The sequence below is a fragment of the Hyla sarda genome, chromosome 7 (assembly GCF_029499605.1).
Source record: "Hyla sarda isolate aHylSar1 chromosome 7, aHylSar1.hap1, whole genome shotgun sequence".
NCBI lineage: Eukaryota > Metazoa > Chordata > Amphibia > Anura > Hylidae > Hyla > Hyla sarda.
In genome coordinates, this window is record NC_079195.1 from 136340152 (window position 1) to 136361247 (window position 21096).

The window sequence follows — 21096 nt, forward strand, 5'->3', positions numbered from 1 at the left end:
CTCACCTTGCTCTCTTGACCTATCAGCATCAACACAAGCCTTTGGCATTGCTAATTGACCAGGATCAACATTGCAAACAATTCCTCACACTTCATACTACCGAGTACTAAGAATATATAAGGTTAAGCATGTCATAGTCTTTAAACTGTCATTTAAAAAGTGCATATAGTGGTCAAAGGTCAACTCTTGTCATTTTTCCACAAGGCTCTATTTAAAGGCTAGATAACCTATGACAACTAATTTGTCCTTACCTCAATCCATCTGATGTGAAACATGGATACAAAATTACATATTTTTGTGTTTATAGTTCATACAGTAGATATATTCATATATATATATATATATATATATATATATATATATATATATATATACACACACAGGGTGGGCCATTTATACGGATAGAGTAGAGAGAGAGAAAAAAGTGGAGAGAGGACAGCGCCTCGTGTGATATCGTAAAACAACGGACCCCAGTTGGGAACCCTGGCAGGGCAAACTCTCACCTGGTGACCCTCTTGAGGGTTATGTGTATCTCCCCGTTCTGTGCAGGAACCCGTAGGATAATGGATTATGGAGAAAAAAGGAGGCCCTTAGGTCCGGCGCTGCTTGGTCCACAAAGGTTCAGTCGAAATAGTGATGGAGGTTAAAAGTGGTTTATTTAAAATTAATAAATAAAACTATTTTCCAAATGCATGCGAGCAATAACGCGTTTCAGGATTAGCATATCCCTTCTTCAGATTGCAGATGTCTGCAATCTGAAGAAGGGACATCTACAATCTGAAGAAGGGATATGCTAATCCCGAAACGCGTTATTGCTCGCATGCATTTGGAAAATAGTTTTATTTATTAATTTTAAATAAACCACTTTTAACCTCCATCACTATTTCGACTGAACCTTTGTGGACCAAGCAGCGCCGGACCTAAGGGCCTCCTTTTTTCTCCACAATCCATTTATATGGATACACCTTAATAAAATGGGAATGGTTGGTGATATTAATGTCCTGTTTGTGGCACATTAGTGTATGTGAGGGGGGAAACTTTTCAAGATGGGTGGTGACCATGGTGGCCATTTTGAAGTCGGCCATTTTGAATCCAACTTTTGTTTTTTCAATAGGAAGAGGGTCATGTGACACATCAAACTTATTGGGAATTTCACAAGAAAAACAATGATATGCTTGGTTTTAACGTAACTTTATTATTTCATGAGTTATTTACAAGTTTCTGACCACTTATAAAATGTGCTCAATGTGCTGCCCATTGTGTGGGATTGTCAATGCCACCCTCTTTTCCCACTCTTCACACACTGATAGCAACACCGCAGGAGAAATGTCTACACAGGCTTCCAGTATCTGTAGTTTCAGGTGCTGCACATCTGGTATCTTCACATCATAGACAATTGCCTTCAGATGACCCCAAAGATAAAAGTCTAAGGGGGTCAGATCGGGAGACCTTGGGGGCCATTCAACTGGCCCATGACGACCAATCCACTTTCCAGGAAACGGTTCATCTAGGAATGCTCTGACTTGACACCCATAATGTGGTGGTGCACCATCTTGCTGGAAAAACTCAGGGAACGTGCCAGCCTCAGTGCATAAAGAGGGAAACACATCATCATGTAGCAATTTCGCATATCCAGTGGCCTTGAGGTTTCCATTGATGAATAATGGCCCCACTATCTTTGTACCCCATGTACCACACCATACCATAAATTTTTGTGTTCCAACAGTCTTGGAGGGATCTATCCAATGTGGGTTAGTGTCAGACCAATAGCGGTGGTTTTGTTTGTTAACTTCACCATTCACATAAAAGTTTGCCTCATTACTGAACAAAATCTTCTGCGTAAACTGAGGGTCCTGTTCCAATTTTTGTTTTGCCCATTCTGCAGCACCTGAAACTACGGATACTGGAAGCCTGTGCTAGCATTTCTCCTGCGGTGTTGATATCAGTGCATGAAGAGTGGGAGAAGAGGGTTGCATTGACAATCCAACACAATGGGCAGCACATTGAACACATGTTATAAGTAAATAACTCATGAAAGAATAAAATTACATTAAAACCAAGCATATCATTGTTTTTCTTGTGAAATTCCCAATAAATTTGATGTGTCATATGACCCTCTTCCTATTGAAAAAACTAAAGTTGTCCGACTTCAAAATGGCCACCATGGTCACCACCCATCTTGAAAAGTTTCCCCCCTCACATATACTAATGTGCCACAAACAGGAAGTTAATATCACCAACCATTCCCATTTTATTAAGGTGTATCCATTTAAATGGCCCACCCTGTATATATATATATATATATATATATATATATATATATATTGTGGTAGTGTGGCAAGGAAAGGGTGTATTTCCCTTGCTAACTCTAGAAAATGCTCCACCTGTGGCCAGATTAATGAGGTATCAGGAAGGGAAAGTGTGTTTAAAAGAAAAAGAAACAGAATAGTTGGGGCTCTCCCTGGGAAACAGTATGCTGGCTGTTAGAGGGGGAGACACACGGACCCTGTTTAGGTAACACGCAGAAGGCGCTGCGAGTGGTCCAAGAAGTGGTGTAAACTGAGTAACAGGTTGCAGGAGACACTTGTTTAACTGGCTGAGGGAAGCTCACCAGTTCGTAGTCAGGGCATGCTGATATGTGTAATCAGTGACCAGACGGTCTAGGACTTTATTTTGTTCCTGTTTATGTTTTGTTTTACCTTCATCCTTTGGAAATAAAGCTGGCGAGGAGCCAGACTTGTATGCGGAACTGTGGTCTTATTGTGAGGAACGTGTCCCGTGGCAAGTGACCAGGACGATCCCAGAGCTAATCCCCAAGGAGGAATCCTTACAATTGGTGGAGGATGCGGGCAAACACGTTGCTAGGAGCAACCAGTGGACGAGTTTCGGTGAAGTTGTTGCCAAGAGAAAACTACCGTGCATGGTGCAAGGGTGTACTCTTTCTCAGAGAGGAGACAGTGGGATGAGCCCAGCCGTGGATTACAAGAGCAGGACTGCGCCTGTGGTGAAGTTGTTGCTAGGGGCAACAGATCGCATCAAGCAAGTGGGCGCTCTTTCTCAAGTAAGGAGACAGGTGGACGGGCCACCTGCAGAGTGCAAATGAAGTTTTGAAACTGTGTATAAAAGCGTTGCTAGGGGCAAGCGGCTGACCTTTTGGCAGAGGACTGTGCTGTGTTGCAAGATGGATGTCCTGAGAAGTGTTGTGTTGCAGACGGCTGCAGCGCAAGAGGAAGCAACCTTTGCAGAGTTTGAAAGGATTGCTATGCATGAGGCATGGCCCAAGACACACTGGGGAAACTTGGTGTTTGGATTCATTGGAATGGAGGCCCAAAAAGTTCATTGTGAACCGGATCCAAAGATCTTACGGGACTATGAGAAAGTCAAGACAGAGATCCTGACTCAAGCGGGAGTAAGCCAAGCTGAAAGACTACAGAGTGCACCGCAGCCTAAGAGTGATGCTGGGTTTAAAGTTGCAGAGCTACTTAAAGAGCAAGTGGAGCGGTGAGAGGTGTCCAGCACCAGCCCTTAACTGACTGGATGGCAAGAGATTCTGGTAAGACTGTTCCAGGGGTTATGGGGGCCATGTTTAGAGACTATGCATGAGTTTTTTTATGTTGTTTTTAAATATTTATGAGTCTGTGCATAAAAATGCTGAGTCGGAGGGTGGTGTTTCCCTAGTTGACTGTGTGAACAGTTTTCAAGGTGGTACCAACCTATGTCCAGTTGCAAAATCATGTGAGGGTGGGGAACCCCTCATGAAGACTGATGAGACTGTTCACACTGTGCAGATCGGATTGAAAAAATCTGGTGAACAGAAAATGTTGAATGCAGGACTGGGAGAAAATGTAACAGAACACACTTTGCCTGAGTTAGGTACTAGTGCTATGAACTGTCCTGTAAATTTTGAACATGTGCAATCTGATAATGTTTTTGTTGAAAAACTTATGTTGATGTGTTCAGATGTAAAGAGTACTGCGGCCACTTCTGACAGGACAAAAGAAAACCCTGTGTGAGCTGGCAATAGAAGGTAAAAAGATGAAGGTTTTGTTAGACCCTAGATGTGTAATAAGTCTGGTAAAGTCCAGCAGCAGAAAGCCAGACCCAGCTATAGTGTCTATGCAGGCTGGTATTTGGGGTTATAAAACGGTTAATGTCTGTATTTCTACTCCCTATGGTACTATAGGTCACAAGGTTGCAATAGAGCCCTCCTTGGAGTATGATGTAGTGCTGGGGATGGATTTAAAAAATTTTCAGCAACTATGGGAAGACTGTCAGGTGACTAGAGCAGGTACACCTGATGGGCCCCCAACACTTGACTTGCACCACACACTAGTGGAGAGTTACTCAGCAGAAGCTGAGGACGGGAAGTGTCAGCAGTCACTAGATGTAGGTCAGATAGGGGTCTGCCAGACTTCTGGGGGAGCTGAAGACCAGACCGTGAGTCAAGTCCAAGAGGATCCAGCGACTCAAGTGACAAGTGTGCTTCTGACTGAAACAGAATCTTCAGTGAAACCAGAAACGGATCAGGTACAGGAACATGGGTTCCATCTGCCAGCTAAAGATGAGCCCAAGGTGGGGCTAGAGTTGCGCTGTCACATGGAAGAAGTGAATGAGACTGGAAAAGAGGAAGCTATGCTGAACCTTGTGAATAAAGATGAGCCAAAAGAGGGGTTGAAATTGCATGGTCATCTGGAAGAGGTGACTGGAAAAGAAGCTACAGAGATGTCTGTGGATAATGCAGAAGTACTGAAGAGAGTACATGTGGAGCTGGGTGCTGCACTTACTGTCACAGACAGAGTCCTGAGATGTGACGTCTGGACCAGAGATGGATCGTGACCAGGAAGGTCGAACCACTGGACCAGATGTTGTTGCAGACCCAGGAGCCCTAGACCTTTCTGCTGGGCAGCAGAGAGACAGTGTTGAAGTGAAAGAGAAGTCTGCCAGTGAGCAGAGAGACAGTCCAGAGAGACTGTCAAGGAACTACCCTGAAGCCCAAGTGGCCAAGACCCTTGAAAAGGGGGAGACTACTCCTAAAGGTGGAGAAGAGTCTGAATGAGTTGGCTTGAAGGAAGAGACAGGCCAAGGACAGGTGACTGTCAGAGGACAAGAGAATGTCTCAAGGTCCAGCAGCGAGAGTAAGGAGACCGCTGTAAGTAAGAGATCTCGGAAAAAACGCGCTGGTCTTGGTAAAAAAAAGGGAGCAGATCCAGAACCTTGAAGAAACCTTACAGATGGTTTCTGCTAAATTGTCTCAAAAGGAAGAAGTAGTTCATCGCCTGACAGAGGAGAAAGAAGAAACGCTTGCAGACTTGAATTAAGAGCAGGAAGCGAAGCTTCAGCTGCAGAAAGATATGGAGCGCCACAAAAGTGAGTTTGCGGCTCTGCAGGAGGAACTGTCCCGCTCCCAGGGTCTAATGACCAGCAAGGAGAGAGAATTGGAGATTCTGGCCAAGCAGATCTCATTCAAGGATGAAGAAGGGAATGTCCTGTGTGGGGCATATCTGGCTCATAAGGTGCAGAGCCTGGGGGTGCAAAACGAAACGCACATTAAGTCTCGCGCAGCTGCCTTGGATTCACTGGGTACTCAGCTCTCTGAACAAGAGGATCAGCTAAAAGTCTATGAGCAGAAAGTGTCCAAGATGGCGCAACTGAATAAAGACAATGAGCAGATGAGAGAACAACTGCTGTCCCTGAAGGATACTGTCAAAAACTTGACAGAATTGCTGGAAAGTAAGAAGAAGAACTCTGCTAAGCTCAAGAGTGAGCAGCAAAAATGTTTAAAGCTGGAAGGGAACATGAAGGTCCTAAAAGAAAGCAGTGACCAAGCTATAGTAGAACTGGCAAACGAGAGGTTGAAAGTGTTTCAGATGGAAACTGAGGCCAAAGCCGCAGCCGTCCGTGCCAAAGAAGAAAAACTGCTTGTGGGGCAAAAGCTACTGGAGACAGGGATGCTTTCTCTAAAAAAAGCGGAGTCTGAACAATGGACGCAAGAAACAGTAGAGTCTGAAGACCATAAGAAGAACCCATATGAAAGGTCCTCTGAAGCTGAGACTGAGGTGAAACCATATGGGAAGTCCTCTGAAGCTGAGACTGAGGTGAAACCATATGGGAAGTCCTCTGAAGCTGCAGAGATATTGACATTGGATGGTGAACATGCTGAGGCAGAGAAGTTCTCTGAGGTAGAAGTGAAACCAGAGATAACTGCAGAAGCTTCAAGTAAAGTCAGTGACACATCTGAAGGTGCAGGTGAAAAACTGCCCAAAGGAGCCAAGAGTTCTCAGCCTAAAAATCAGCCTGTGAAGGTTGGTGTCCCTAAAGAAAGGGCTAATAAGAAAGCAGAGTCCGTAAAAAGAGGTCACTGGGTCGTGGTAGAAACCCTGAGAGTCGCTGGATTAGTTCCAGAAAACACCGGAAGAAAGTCTGCAGAAGTAGAATTTCAGGAAGAGTCCGTCTCAAGGAGAAGATGGACAGGTGCATTAAAGGGAAGCCTCCTGAAATTGATGAGGATGTCTTAGAAGTCCTGCAAATGGGTGATACAGGTTCGGTTGGCCACCAGCAAAGTTCAAGCCATGGTCATACCGGTGACAGAAGAAGATAAAGGCCTGGAGCATCTGCCTTGTCCGCACCTAGTGTCCAGAGTGCTGCACAGACCAAGATGAAGAACCTAGTGTTGGAAAGGTGTGACATAAATGGAGCTTTTTACAAGGAATTTGTCAAAGGTGACCAATAGTCTTATGTTCGGTGGCTGATGAAAGTGCGAATGAAAGAAGGGTGCACCATTGAAGTGGTGCAAATAAAATCTACTGATAAAGGTAGCCAAGTGCCTCAAAACCTGTTGGACGTTGTTGTTCAAGGAAAAGGAAAGGCAGTTGGACTTTTGAATACAAGTGCTCCTTCCCTGTGGTCTGAGCAGAGGGGGGGGGGGGGGATATGTGGCAAAGAAAGGGTGTATTTCCCTTGCTAACTCTAGAAAATGCTCCATCTGTGGCCTGATTAATGAGGTATCAGGAAGGGAAAGTGTGTTTAAAAGAAAAAGAAACAGAATAGTTGGGGCTCTCCCTGGGAAACAGTATGCTGGCTGTTAGAGGGGGAGACACGCGGACCCTGTTTAGGTAACACGCAGAAGGCGTTGCGAGTGGTCCAAGAAGTGGTGTGAACTGTGAGTAACAGGTTGCAGGAGACACTTGTTTAACTGGCTGAGGGTAGCTCACCATTTCGTAGTCAGGGCATGCTGAAATGTGTAGTCAGTGACCAGACGGTCTAGGACTTTATTCTGTTCCTGTTTATGTTTTGTTTTACCTGCAACCTGTGGAAATAAAGCTGGCGAGGAGCCAGACTTGTATGCGGAACTGTGGTCTGTGGTGTTATTGTGAGGAACGTGTCCCGTGGCAAGTGACCTGGACGATCCCAGAGCTAATCCCCAATGTGTGTGTGTGTGTCTCCATGGCAACAGACCCAAAACAAACTGTCTTAAACTGATGCTGATTAAATCTGGAATGCTACTAAAAAATGTTACTTTTTTGTTTCTTGTACATTACAAGTCTGTAGGAATCATGTTAGAGAATAGGAGGAGCTGAGCAGATTGATGTACAGTTTTGTGGAAAAAAAACTCTAGGACACGCTGTCTACGGATTTGACTGCATTTTCAGCATTATCTGGTTCTTGTAATACATTTATTAATACCTTATTTTTTGTATCTACTTCCTAGCAAAGTGATGATTGCTGATAGAATTAGGTGATACAAGAGAAATTCAGGCTGAACAGCAAGGAAATAGAAAATATCAGAGCAATTACATGAGTCTTTGAGTAACCGCAAGCACTAAAATATCTGATAATAAAAGGTCACAGAGAGGATAGTGAGTACGTCCTTTCTGATGGCAATTATTCATGGAATGGAAGGCAGACACTTACTTCATCTTTATTAGGATTGTGACGCTATATAAGCATTCCAACTTCTCCCATAACTGCACTCATTGTTTTTTAACATCTTAACAACACGGACCCCAAATGTGTTTATTAGACCCAGATAAATAATGCACAGTATATAAACAGTATTGCTAAGACTGGAGGCTTAAAAGAACGGAAACCTTCTAGCCGGCATGTTGTCATGCATGAAAGTCTGTTGCTATGTACGCTAGAATAGTGTCGCCCTGACTTCCCTCCCAGGAAGGGTAGGACGACATACGCAGCATACCAACCTACAGAATTCATTATTCCCATGCAGTTCTGTAACTAACTGGAATAGTTAGAGCAAATAATGGAGCGTAGCCTATTTCTACAAATCAGGTGCTATAAATATATCAATGCAAAGACTGATTCTTAGAAAATATTATAATGGTCTCAGAACATACAGATTAAGGCCATCATCTCTGAATGAATAAAGCCCATTTTCACCTGCAAAACCATTTTCTACAATATAAAACCAAATACTTTCCCTCCCGCTGTTCTGTGCATTCTCCCCCAGATCCCTCATCTGATGTCTTCTTCTTGTCAGTTGTCAATGACATGCTGTATTCCTGAGCTTATTGTCTACATGTAATAGACACTTTATTACTTGTGTTTGCTCCTGGGTGGTTCATGGCAGTGCTGCTCAGTTGTCATATTGTTACTGTGTCATGTAGTGTACAGGTGTAGTATTTCTAATGCTGATTCTCTCATTGTTCTGGTCAGATCAGGCTTCAGCCTAATCCTAGCCTAGTGGAGGACAATGAGGAATCTATAGATAATAACATTTACATGAATGAAACTGAACTGGTAGAGCATGCAAGTCTTGACCCCCCCCCCCCCCATCCTTTCCCCCAAAATTATTTGGAGCCCTATAATAAAGTGGCAGTTGGGTTTTCCTTGCTTGCTTTCATTTGAACAGTATGTAAGCCCTGATCTACATAAATAAAAGAAGGAACTTTCTATTGGATCCATTTTTTATGACTAAGCGTTACTATTGCGTGAAACGCGTCAGAGGTTTCATTGCACCTGTTTTATCCTGTTGATCCTAATAAAAAGTTTGCATCTGCAAGAATTTGCATCTGAACACCTAGTGCTGGACAATCCTTTTGTACTTGAACTTGTATCGAAGCCGGAGCGGTGCCGGCGGGTCCGAGGTACAGGTGTGCTCAGTGGGCTGGAGTGGAGCTGTGTTACTTCCAATATTGCATTTTTTATGTTGTCATTGTAAGTAGCAAATGTGGGGCAGTAATTTCCTCAGTTTCAACATTGTTAACTACAGATTCCATGTATCAGGCCATTGAGAATAATTAAAGGGGTACTCCGATGGAAAACAAATGTTTTCACATCACCTGGTGCCAGAAAGTTATGCAAATTTGTAAATTACTTCTATATAAAAATCTTAATTCTTCCAGTACTTATCAGCTGCTGTATGCTACAGAGAAAGTTGTGTAGATCTTTCCAGTCTGACCACAGTGCTCTCTGCTGACACCTCTGTCCATGTCAGGAACTGCCAAAGTAGGAGCAAATCTCCATAGCAAACCTCTCCTGCTCTGGAGAGTTCCTGACAGGGACAGAGGTGTCAGCAGAGAGCACTGTGGTCAGAAATATGATATCATCAGTTGAGAGACAGTCAGGAGGTCCTCATACACTTTAAACAGTTGGCCAGTCTGGCCGAATTTTGACTGAAGTGTATGGCTACCTTTAGGGGGGAAAGTTGTAGGAGAGATATCTTATGAACTGTATATAAGATGCTATCAGACAGTGTTTGTCCCTGACCTGTTGTCCTCTATGATTCTTTTTCTTTTACAATCTATATGAAACTTTTAGAAAACATTAGATGTGAGTCTGTATAAAATTAAAGGCACATGGAATTATACTGTAGGCGCATATACTCTACTAATAGTTACTGTACAGCTCTTGTATGAAGCCATGATACGATCATATACATGGGAACTCAGACTCTTTACAATTGCAATCTTTTTGATTCAGTCAACACATGAAAATTTTGTGACTAACACTCACCCCAAATCCTAAAGGAGTCAAGAAAGAAAAGCTATATAGGGTTCATATACTTTTTTTTTTTTTTTTTTAGCTAAGTCTTCCTGTCCCATTCTTATTGCTTTTTTATGTATAGCTTCTATTCTGTTACTACCTCCAGCTCAAGTCTTTTACGCAGCCATCAAAATGCATAAAACTTTGCTCTAAAATAACATATGTTTATTATTTAAATGTCTACATAGTAAACGCCTTAAGGTAGAAATATGCTGAAACTCTCCTATTTTTCAACTCCCATTATATAACACCAACATCTGTGCTGATTTTTAAATGAGCACATATGGGGTACATCTAAGCGTACCACTGAGTATATCATTCAAAGGTATATGGAGCATTACATCCACTACAGTATAATCCATTGTCTCCAGACTTTTTGCTCTATTCATGTTTCCCCCTGGAAACATGTCTTTAATGGGGCTCATAATGTAATCCCCATGCACTGTGCTTAGTACAGAATAATGTCCTCAACACAGCAGATAACTATTATGGCTATGGCTGAGAATATTCATCTGTTTAGGGCTTTATAGCTGTAATAATATCACTATTACTCACTTTATCTGGTTCCAGCCTTGCGTCCTAGCATGTGACCATGGTCGCTGATAAAAAGTTGTGTATTTTCTAGGCAACCAAAGGCTTTCTATTCTCATGCTATGGCTACCTCCTTCAACCATGGTGCTGTGGTGGCCCAGTACGGGAGGTGTTAACCCCGTACCTTTGCTGCCCTGTCTGGAAGCCTCTCTACAGTGTCCCCTGGGCCTCCCTTGCATGTAAATATGTTTCCAATGTATTATACCATGTAATGTGTTCAGAAAGCGTTGTCACTTAAAGACGGTTTACCATGTGACTTGTCATGTGATTGTTACCCAGGAGGTACCAGTGACCAGGTGATCCCATAGGTGACCTATGGGCTCCCTGCTAGTCTCCGCCATATAAGCCCTGGGTGGAGCTAGCTCTGTCTCTCTCTTTCCTTTCTGAGGTCAAGTCGAGTTCTAGAGAGTGCTCAGAGACATAGGAGGCCTCAAGTCCAGTCTGAAGCCACAAGCAGCTACAAGTAAGCCACAGTCTCAGTATTGACAGTCATCAGTCAAGTCAAGTCAGTCACCGTCATCATTTGTCAAGTCAACGTGGCCTGCATTAAATTGACCCCATCTACTACAAGTCCCAGCAAGCCCTTAAGGTCTCTGAGTAACTGGTCACCTCCGTGGGCCCTGGCTGAACTGTATAGACTTTTCTAAGTACCCTCAGTAAAGCTACCATTATCCGTAACTTGGTGTCGAAGTCATTATTCCCCCCTGGCCTAGCCAGAGATCAAGTGGCATACCTTTGGGTGATATCAACGATAAACCATGCCCTGGCATCACGAATACAAGGGGTTAATTCCATCTGCCCCTAGGATAACAACATCTGCCCTCATCACACTCCGTTACCACAGTACTATTGCTTCAGACCACAGAAACCAAAAATTAGATATTTTTTCTTATTTATAAGGGAATCATCCAACTTTGCATTGGTATCCAACCTGTAGTATGATCCTTGGCTTCATTCTTTACTATGCTTCCAGATAATCTTTTGACCGTTCACATTGCTGACCACTCTCTGGTTATTTTCTGTGGCTCCATTCCTGAAACTTCTACTACTACTATTCTGGGTATTAAGATGTGGGGAAATTCTTGAACCAAACTTCCTTGCGGGGATGAAGGGTAACCACCAGATAATCCCTTAGGACTCTATTACAGGGAGTGATTATCGGCCAAACAGGCCGACAACAATCTGTATAACAATCCAGCGATTGTTTATGAGTCCTCCCTGCACAAGGCTCGAGCCATCTGATTATCTCTGTAAACAAACGCCTATCTGTGAGATCACCGCACATTTACAGAGAGACTTGGGCTGACTTATACGGCCCTTTACTCTGCACCTAGACTAGCCAGCTCCAAACAGATCACAATTTAGAGAATCCACATTTCCATTACACAATGGCATCTGTCATTTACTATGACAAAAAGTATGAGAAAGTAATAATCATATTTGAACATATCCATCCAAAGAGGGAGAGCATTGGCCCTGCTACCGTGAGAACCACATAAGAACTAAAGTGAGTTGAAGCTAGGGTGCCATCCGCAGGTGCTATTAGTGACTGGGTGATGCTCACGTTTAAAGAAACAGTCCATATAAAACATACAATGCGAGAGAATGAAAACGGAGCACGGTGACCCTACCAGTTTGGCTGCAGCATGGAAGAGGTGAGTGCTCCGTTTTTATTCTCTCGCATTATATATGTTGACATATCGCTCACTCCAGATCAGTGGTTTCAAACTTGTAGTTCTATAGCTATTAGGACACTATAACTCCCAGCAAGCCCTGACTGCTAAAGACACATTACTTGGTCTTCCAATGGTATCCAAAAATATATAATAGGGTACGTACGTACTGGAATATAAAAGTGAAGAATAGCAGGTTCCTGTAGGGCTGCATAGAAATGTAGAAATAAAACACTTCCCTCATACATGTGCCCATGTTCCAACATTCCCTACATATTATCTTAACTTGGCCGGACTCCAACAATAATAATAATAATAAGTTCACATGTAGTTGAGCTAAAAGTGTAGTGATGGGGCCGCAAACCTCTACCTACTTCCATATGAAACTGAAGGCATATGAAGGTATAGTAAGGTGTTATAGATCTCTTAAGTGGTCACTATTCTCTGGCTATAATATTGCCCTGGGTAGCCACAGTTACAAATTTTGACTAATGTTATTTGCTGACACTATTTGGGTTCACATATGAGAATGAAGAACCACACCATGAAGGCAGAAAAGGTCAACAGAAATGTCCCCAGGTTTGACAAGACACATCTAAATATATTGGCGGGCATTCATCATTGTAGTGTAAGTGAAGCATTTATCGTTGTAGGTGTAAGTGAAGCATTTATCATTGTAGGTGTAAGTGAAGCATTTTTCTACACCTTTTTTTGTGTGCAGGTAATGTGTAGGAGCACCACATTTATTAAATGGTCACAGAGCATTTGATAAATTTTGTGCAGGTCACATTTTCTGAAATTTCTCTCTTCACATACACCAAAAAGCTAAGCTAAGCCTGGGCTGGTGTAGTGTAGAGACTTCAGTGGCTTTGTGCCTTTTTTGCTCCTTTTCACAAAAAGGTTCAGTTGATAAAACCCTTCCATATCTTGTGTATTGCCAAAATCAGTGGACTGCAACTCAAAATCTGCAGAAATGTATAAACCAAAAGGCGCAAAAAAATGCGCAAATAACCCTTTGCGCCTTTTCTAGGCACAAAAAAAGTCTAAAGACAATGATAAATGTCGGCCAATATGACTTGATTTGGCATCCTTTAAAATTCCCTAAAACAAAATTGTAAAACAGAGAATATTGGGTCACTATGTTTCGCTGCTTTTTTATACCACTCAAATTCCCTTCACTGAGCGAAGCTGAATATTTGGTCTGTCTATGGAAGAACGATAGGGACTGGCAGACAATCACCTCTGGCACCAGTTCTCTCAGGGGTAAGGGAATAGAAATGAATCTGACTCGGCAAATACATTTATATTCATTCAAGAGTGAACACCTGTAAGATTCTGGCAGCTCCATACAGATAGATCATTCTTGGACCTATGGAAAATCTGCTGACATTAATATAGTCTATGGGTGGCCTGACATGTTAAGAAAAATTATCACAATCGACACATTTTTGCCAGAAAAGCTATGCACACTGTGCAGATAGAAGCTCTATGTAAATGTCAGTATCATTTAACATTTTATGTACATACTATAGTTGTTTTATTTAAAATAATAAATTATAAAAAAAATAACAATAATACAAATAAAACACACTGTACATTTTTAATCCACTATACAAAAGATATACAAAATAAGTCCATATTAGTCCATGAGCTTATCGGCCTCATTCCCTTTAATAACACCCCATAATGAACACACACACACAGTCATATGGGCAAAGATACTAAATACTACTTTGTTGTATGAATAATAATAATAATAATAGAATATTCGTACATACTATGCTATGATAAAGAAATGTTTTGCATGGCATCACAATGGGCAGCACAAAAGTGATACCAATTTTCATACACATCAAACTGTGCCACCGCAGCATTGTTTTTAAGTCAATTGAAACTGTTTAAGGCTGCATTCACATCTAGTCTTTCACACACGGGCGCCGGATCCGGATGGGGGAGGGGCAAACTGGGTGCTCCCGTACCCCAGCCGGATCAGCCCGTGACTCCATTTACTTTAATGAGCCGACCGGAGTCAAACGGTGACTCCGGTCAGCTCAGTTTTGACCCGTATGCGGTTTTGGACCGGACCTAAAACCGTAGTATACTACGGTTTTAGGTCCGGTCAGAAAACATCATATGAGTCAAAACTGAGCTGACCAGAGTCACCGGTTGACTCCGGTCGGCTCATTAAAGTAAATGGAGTCACGGGCTGGGGTACGTGAGTGCCCGGTTTGCCCCTCCCCCAGCCGGATCCGGCGCCCGTGTGTGAAAAACGAGATGTGAATGCAGCCTATGAAAGAGAGAGACAGTTGTTCAATAGTAGTATAACTTTCCATTGACTTGTATTGGGAGAAAAATGTATGTATTCATATATATAAATTGAAAGAGTCTCTATGCAGTCATGGAATACGTTGTGCCAGGATGTATAATACTTGCGTTTGGCATTAGGCTGCATGAAGAGCAAAATACCAAATTCAGGCCTAAAACTTACAAAGATGCATTTATCAGTTCATCTCCTTACATAGGAAACAGTTTACTTATTCTTCTATAATAATATAGTTCGGATATATAGTGAAAGGAGGAGGTAAAAGCGTCCTGTCTATAAGGATCCCCAGGCGAGCAGCATTGCCATCCTAAATGCAGTATTTTAAGAAGTGACCTTGAACCAAATCCTCCTTCTACCTTTGGAGCAGAAAGAGCTTGGCAAGCACTTCTGACTGTTCCGGGGTGAAACAATAAGGGATCCTCCAATGATTTATCATGTTCTATTTGCTCAATGCCTAAGTTTCCAATAACAACCTGCAAAAAAGGAATAATCAATTCTTCAGTCTTGGTTGTTGATTAATGCAATCCTGCACTAAAAGTGCCACAGCGACACAAACCCAGGATCCCTCACTGTTGTCAACCCCGGTTAACCCTTCCGAAGCTGACAATAAATAACTGACAAGTGATTGGTACTGGAGCAGAGACAATAAATCAGAACGTTGGAGAGTTCAGGATTATCAGTTTCCAACTCTCTTTTCTGGTAACACAGCGCCCACTAGTGGCGGAAGGAAAGTTTCCACGAGCTCTCATTGAAAGAAAGTGCAAATACAATCCCTCCTTTGTGACACTCACTGCTGCTAGGACATTCTGCTTCATTCTGCAGCTGTGACTCCCCAGGAAAGTGATGTCACATGCACATAATCCGTCTCATCTATTCTATACAATCAAGGCTTATCCAACATCAAGCCTACAGACATCTACAGCCAAAACAGGTTCTCAAAAGACAAAACCATTGGGGAAGTGGAAAGGTAATAGCCAAATAGCATTTCGTGACATCTGCATTAACCGGCCTTGTAGGTGACGGTTCGGACAGCAGGCTTACCTTCCTGGACAGCTTGGAAGGGATTGTTGGACTCTATAATCTTGATAGTGTGTCCAATTTTTTCGCTTTGAAGAATGTCGTCATTGAGATTCAGATCTGACACGGCCAGCTGAAAGATTTCATTGTCCTTTGCGGCATTTTCTTCAAATATGGCACCTGTTGTAGAAAGAGCCATCAGGAGTCCACATCAATACATCACATACCTGCAGCTTTTAACCAGTGTTTCCCAACCAGGGTGCCTCCAGCTGTTCCAAAACTACAACTCCCAGCATGCCTGGACAGCCGAAGGCTGTCCAGGCATGCTGGGAGTTGTAGTTTTGGAACAGCTGGAGGCACCCTGGTTGGGAAACATTGCAATATACAGTGGTGGCCTGTGGCCTTCTCAGATGAGGTCAGCTGATTAAATAGGGTGATGTGTCTTATTTATTAGGAACTATTTATATCCACTGATATGGGATCATAAGCGTTTACTGTACTGTACAGTACTGGGTTTACTATAACCTTTTCTCATTGCTCGGATTTACTGCATCCATGGGTAGTAGAGCCGTACCCTTGACCCCCCCCCCCCCCTTTCTATAGCATTATATAGTCATTGGGGGTACTGACAAGATTCCTAATGCTAACAGGGAGCGGATAGGATATATAACAGAGGAAATATTGTCCTATGTTCATTATGTGTTCGATTCCTTCGATGCATTCCAGTGACCAGGTCTAGAATGTCCATCATGCAGTCCATCTCTAGCTTTATGCTTTGTTAATGCCTCCATGGGGACTGAGGTTTTATTGAAGTGTGGCCTCGGTCCTGCCATTTAGAAAGCCCAGCTTATTCATTCTCGATGTGTAAATCATGTACGGAGGAGAAGAGACAGACGTGGAGACAAGAGAAGAAATATGGAGTGCCCGGGCTGACATCTTATAGGGGGACACCTGGCCACAAGCGGCCCCAGACACAGATCTGGACGCCAGTTACATACTTAGCGCTTGCCTGGGCTGTCAATAATCCCCTAAAGCCCTAAGGACCTGATCAGTGAAGACTAATGTGCAGGGAAAGTCTCAGTACGGAAACCCTCTAAGCACTAGTATTACAAGAGATCACCAAACTGGGTACATTGCAGGGGAAGGGGGGCTCACTGTTGAAGACCACTGTGCAGTACCATTAAAGGGGTACTCTGGTGGAAAACTTTTTTTTTGTTGTTGTTTTTAAATCTATTGATGCCAAAAAGTTAAACAGATTTGTAAATGACTTCTATTTAAAAAAAAATCTTAATCCGTCCAGTACTATTAGCAGAAGTATACTGCAGAGGAAGTTCTTTTCTTTTTGGATTTCTTAGTGTTAGGTCCCGTGCCATTTGAGAAACCTTGGCGTTGGTGTGCAGACTCCGGTGTGTCCTTCATATAAGGATATACTGGCTAATGTCTCAATTTTACATCAGTTTTGAGGGTTAGTCAATGTTATTATTTACATCTACACCTATTGCACCTATTGTATCTACACCTATTGTATCTACACCTATTGTAGTGCACCTATTTTTGTATTTTTCATATTTTTGGATTTAGTTTCTGTCTAATCCTTCCAGTACTTATTAGCAGATGTATACTACAGAGGAAATGCTTTTCTTTTGGGATTTCTTTTCTGTCATGTCCACAGTGCTCTCTGCTGACACCTCTGTCCATGTCAGGAACTCTCCAGAGCAGGAGAAAATCCCCATAGCAAACCTATCCTGCTCTGGACAGTTCCTAAAATGGACAGAGGTGTCAGCAGAGAGCACTGTGCTCATGACAGAAAAGAAATCCCAAAAGAAAAGCATTTCCTCTGTAGTATACAGCCACTAATAAGTACTGGAAGGATTAAGATTTTTTTATTTTTTTTATTGAAGTCATTTACAAATCTGTTTAACACGAGTTGAAAAAAAAAAGTTTTCCACCGGAGTACCCCTTTAAGAGGTCTTTGTTATACTGGGATCACTTCTGTGCAACCACTGTGCACTAATATTACAAGAAAACTTTGTATATTATAGAGGGTCTCACTGGGGGAGAAGACCACTGTGTAGTAATATTAAGAGGTCTTATCACTTAATTACTTACGTATTGCTGTGCAGTAATAATCTGGAATCTCATCGGTGCCACCACTTTGCACTGTTATTACAAGAGATCAGAAAAGGGAGTATTTTACAGGGGTTCTCAATGGTGAAGATCAACCGCTGTGTAGTAATACTAAGAGGTCTTCTGACAGCTGTGCAGTCAATCATTTTACACTGGGATCTCTTCAGTGTAACCCAGTGTTTCCCAACCAGGGTGCCTCCAGCTGTGGCAAAACTACAACTCCCAGCATGCCCGGACAGCCGAAGGCTGTCCGGGCATGCTGGGAGTTGTAGTTTTGCCACAGCTGGAGGCACCCTGGTTGGGAAACACTGGTGTAACCTCTGGGCACTAATGCTAAAAGGACGTGTTCAACAATGCACACGACTGTGGGTCCTATTCCTGCAAACCACTGTAATACTAGAAGGGGGGGTCTTAACAAGTAGGTTCTGATAAAGGGTCTCAGCAGTGCGATTTACTGTGCAAGAGGGGGTCATTGGTGCAAACATCTGGAATACGACAAGGTTAACGTGCTGTAGAGATGCTTATGGGCATACTGTATAGATACTAGAGAGCTGGAGTGCCATTTAAAGAGAAATCCCATCCAGTGGGAACACAGTCACTGCAATCCTTCTAGTCATGGACAGGAGATGAGCTTTAGCTCCTTTTCTATGAGGATCCCAGCCTTCAAAGTTCATCCAATCTTATTTAATAGATCCGCAATGCTGTGTGCCTGGACAAGCTCCCTACACCTACTCGTGGTCTCAGCATGGCAAAGGTGCCCTGGCCCCCAATCCGTGCCACTAGGATGACCTGACCCACATCTACAATCCCCCCCTTGGGTAAATCCCATGCCCTTATGTTTTGCTCTGAGTCTTTTTTAGATTAGGTATGCCATCTGCTGTATGTGACATGAGTATTACCTTGTTAGATTTACTGTGCCAGGGATCTAAGCTAAGCTGCCATATCTCTGGGCATCTCAGACGTTCCTGTCCATTTTTGGTTAGATATAATCTGCATTTGTCTCTGTATCTTTCCTATCAGCCTGCAGTTTCCTTGCTCGTCTCTTATCCATAGATAGCAAGCAACACACATGCAGCCTTAACCCTCTCCTTCTTCTATTCAATCCCAGATACCCACATCTGCTCTGAAGCTGCACAGTCAATTCTTGTTTTTTTCATCCACTATGTTAGCCATGAAAGTTACCTCCTGGTAGGTTCCTATCCCAACACCCAGACCTACGTCCTGCCTTTTCTCACTTACGGATTCGGAATTACAGCAGCCTTGAGCTCTATTCCATTACTGGCTGCAGTCATGTTACAGAGTCATTAGGATGGGCACTGTTTGTAATATTCCTCTGGCCTCTGCCCACCAAAACTTGGGTATCACTTGTGATAGTCCCTGTCCATGGTGCTAGCAGACAATTCAGGATATTTACAGGAGTACATAAGCCAGTGTTTCTCTACCAGGGTGCCTCCAGCTGTTGCAAAACTCCAACTCCCAGCATGCCCGGACAGCCTTCGGCTGTCCGGGCATGCTGGGAGTTGGAGTTTTGCAACAGCTGGAGGCGCCCTGGTTGGGAAACACCGACATGAGCAGACAAGTTTACCATCATCTCAACGTCAAATCCTATTAAAGTACCATGCAGACAATGCTGTCGTGTTCAACCTGTACCCAGCACATAGGTGCCCATCACACAATGCGATCAATACGATTAACCCTTTAACTCAGAACACACACACACAAGTTTTCTCAGCTAGGTTGTTGCAGCATATCTCTGTAGGAGTTGGTTGCAGCCCAGTGATGATCTTAAGATGACAGATCCCTCTACCCCATCCTAGTGACCATCATCATCATCATTAGCAATACACAAGCCTGGTCCCTTCTTACCAATGTGGATGATGGAGTCCGCCCGTACTGAAAAACACTGAAATATCCAGGGGAGAAAGCAGAGCATCAACACTTCCATTTCCAGCCTTTCAAACAGCACATCAGCTCGGATTTGTTGGTGGTACAGAGACAAGAATGATGAAAAATGCTCTCCAGATATTGAGGGAAGAGAAGAAACACAAAGCAGGGTAGATCCTGGGAGGAATTGTAATGCAATATATACAATATATCTTATAATGCTTAGACAGGGAAAAGCATAGACTTGCAGCTCTCTCCAACACTCTATGTGTGTCTGAGACCCAACAAACAGCAAACTGCAGAGGACCCCCCCCCCACCTCCTCCTTCTCCTCTACCACGTGATTGCAGAGACTCACCACTCAATATAGTCTTGGTGAAAACACTGAGAGATGGAGAGATGAGCTCAGATGGGGAACACTGGAGCATCTCAGTCATAAGAGAGACGCAGGAGGCTGCTGGGCACATAAGCTAAGAGGGCTGATCGCCTGCCTAAAAGCCTGGACACTGGGGGTAAGAGATCAGGGGGGCTCACAGAAGCCAAATGCATGAAAAGAAGCTGCACACATAGGATCATACTGGAAGGCTGGATCTGCAGATTGTCTCTTTATTGCCTAAATGCAGTGACATATGATGATCCCTAGCCCGGGGGTCCTGTCATTGACCAGTGGACATGGACACTTCATGACCCTCAGCAGACTGGAGTATAAAAACTTCTGCATCCACTGTATTCTTATAGAGGAAGGTGCTGCAACAGTTTGGTAGAGAAAGAAAACATTTCCAAAGGAACTTGCGGATTGCTAACCATTGCAGAACGTATCAGTGCGACCCAACTACACCTTCTGAACTTATCGCCAAGGGGGAGAGCCTCAACCTTAGGAGAACATACAAGGCAAGACACGCGTGGCTGAAGCATTTAATGTGGAATGTTTAGACAGAGTCTATTTACTTAAACAATGAAGTTAAAAAAATCTGTGGTCTTTGATCTGTTTCCTTTAAGAGGGTAGGGAGCCTGGCTGGTTGGAAAGATTTCCAGTTAATGTAAAGAACTTTGGTTCTTTTCGCTCACAGCTGGATTTTTGTGATGTAAAGTCTTTAATGTAGGAAGAAGGACTTGTCGTTTCAAGCCTCCGGTGGAGTGCTGTAGTCTCTGTTCCCATTATCACCAGGGAAGGCCGGAATTAACCCTTCCTTTTCCGCAGCCAGCTATGATCTCTCTCATTAGGAAAATCACATCAGGCAGTCTCTGCTTCGGAAAAGCCACTGTGGACAGGAAGAAGATCTATCTCTTTCAGATCAATTCGTTGCCCACCACTTACACCTGCATCCTTTGGTTCCATAACTATAGCTCCCCAATAGTCACAGAGGAAGGACTCTCTAACTTGGCCAATATTTCATGCTGCAGACATGGCTGATCTAGGTGGGATGGGGCGACCCTTCATTTCGCCCCTCCCTTATGATTATAAAAATGATGCTGTGTTAGT

General features: G+C 43.2%; 1 protein-coding gene across 4 annotated transcripts in view; it reads right to left on the reverse strand.

Moving 5' to 3' along the window:
• The window catches only part of GRID1 (glutamate ionotropic receptor delta type subunit 1), a 1339076-nt gene extending 1319189 nt beyond the window's left edge, over positions 1-19887 (reverse strand). For all 4 annotated transcript variants that reach the window (XM_056530786.1, XM_056530787.1, XM_056530788.1 and 1 more), the window contains exons 1-2: positions 19597-19887; positions 15628-15783 (exon numbers count right to left, since the gene is read on the reverse strand). In XM_056530786.1, the coding sequence (XP_056386761.1) occupies positions 15628-15783; positions 19597-19675 (235 nt within the window). In that variant the 5' untranslated portion in view covers positions 19676-19887. The remainder of the gene's footprint in view (positions 1-15627; positions 15784-19596) is intronic.
• Between the last annotated feature and the right edge of the window lie 1209 nt (positions 19888-21096).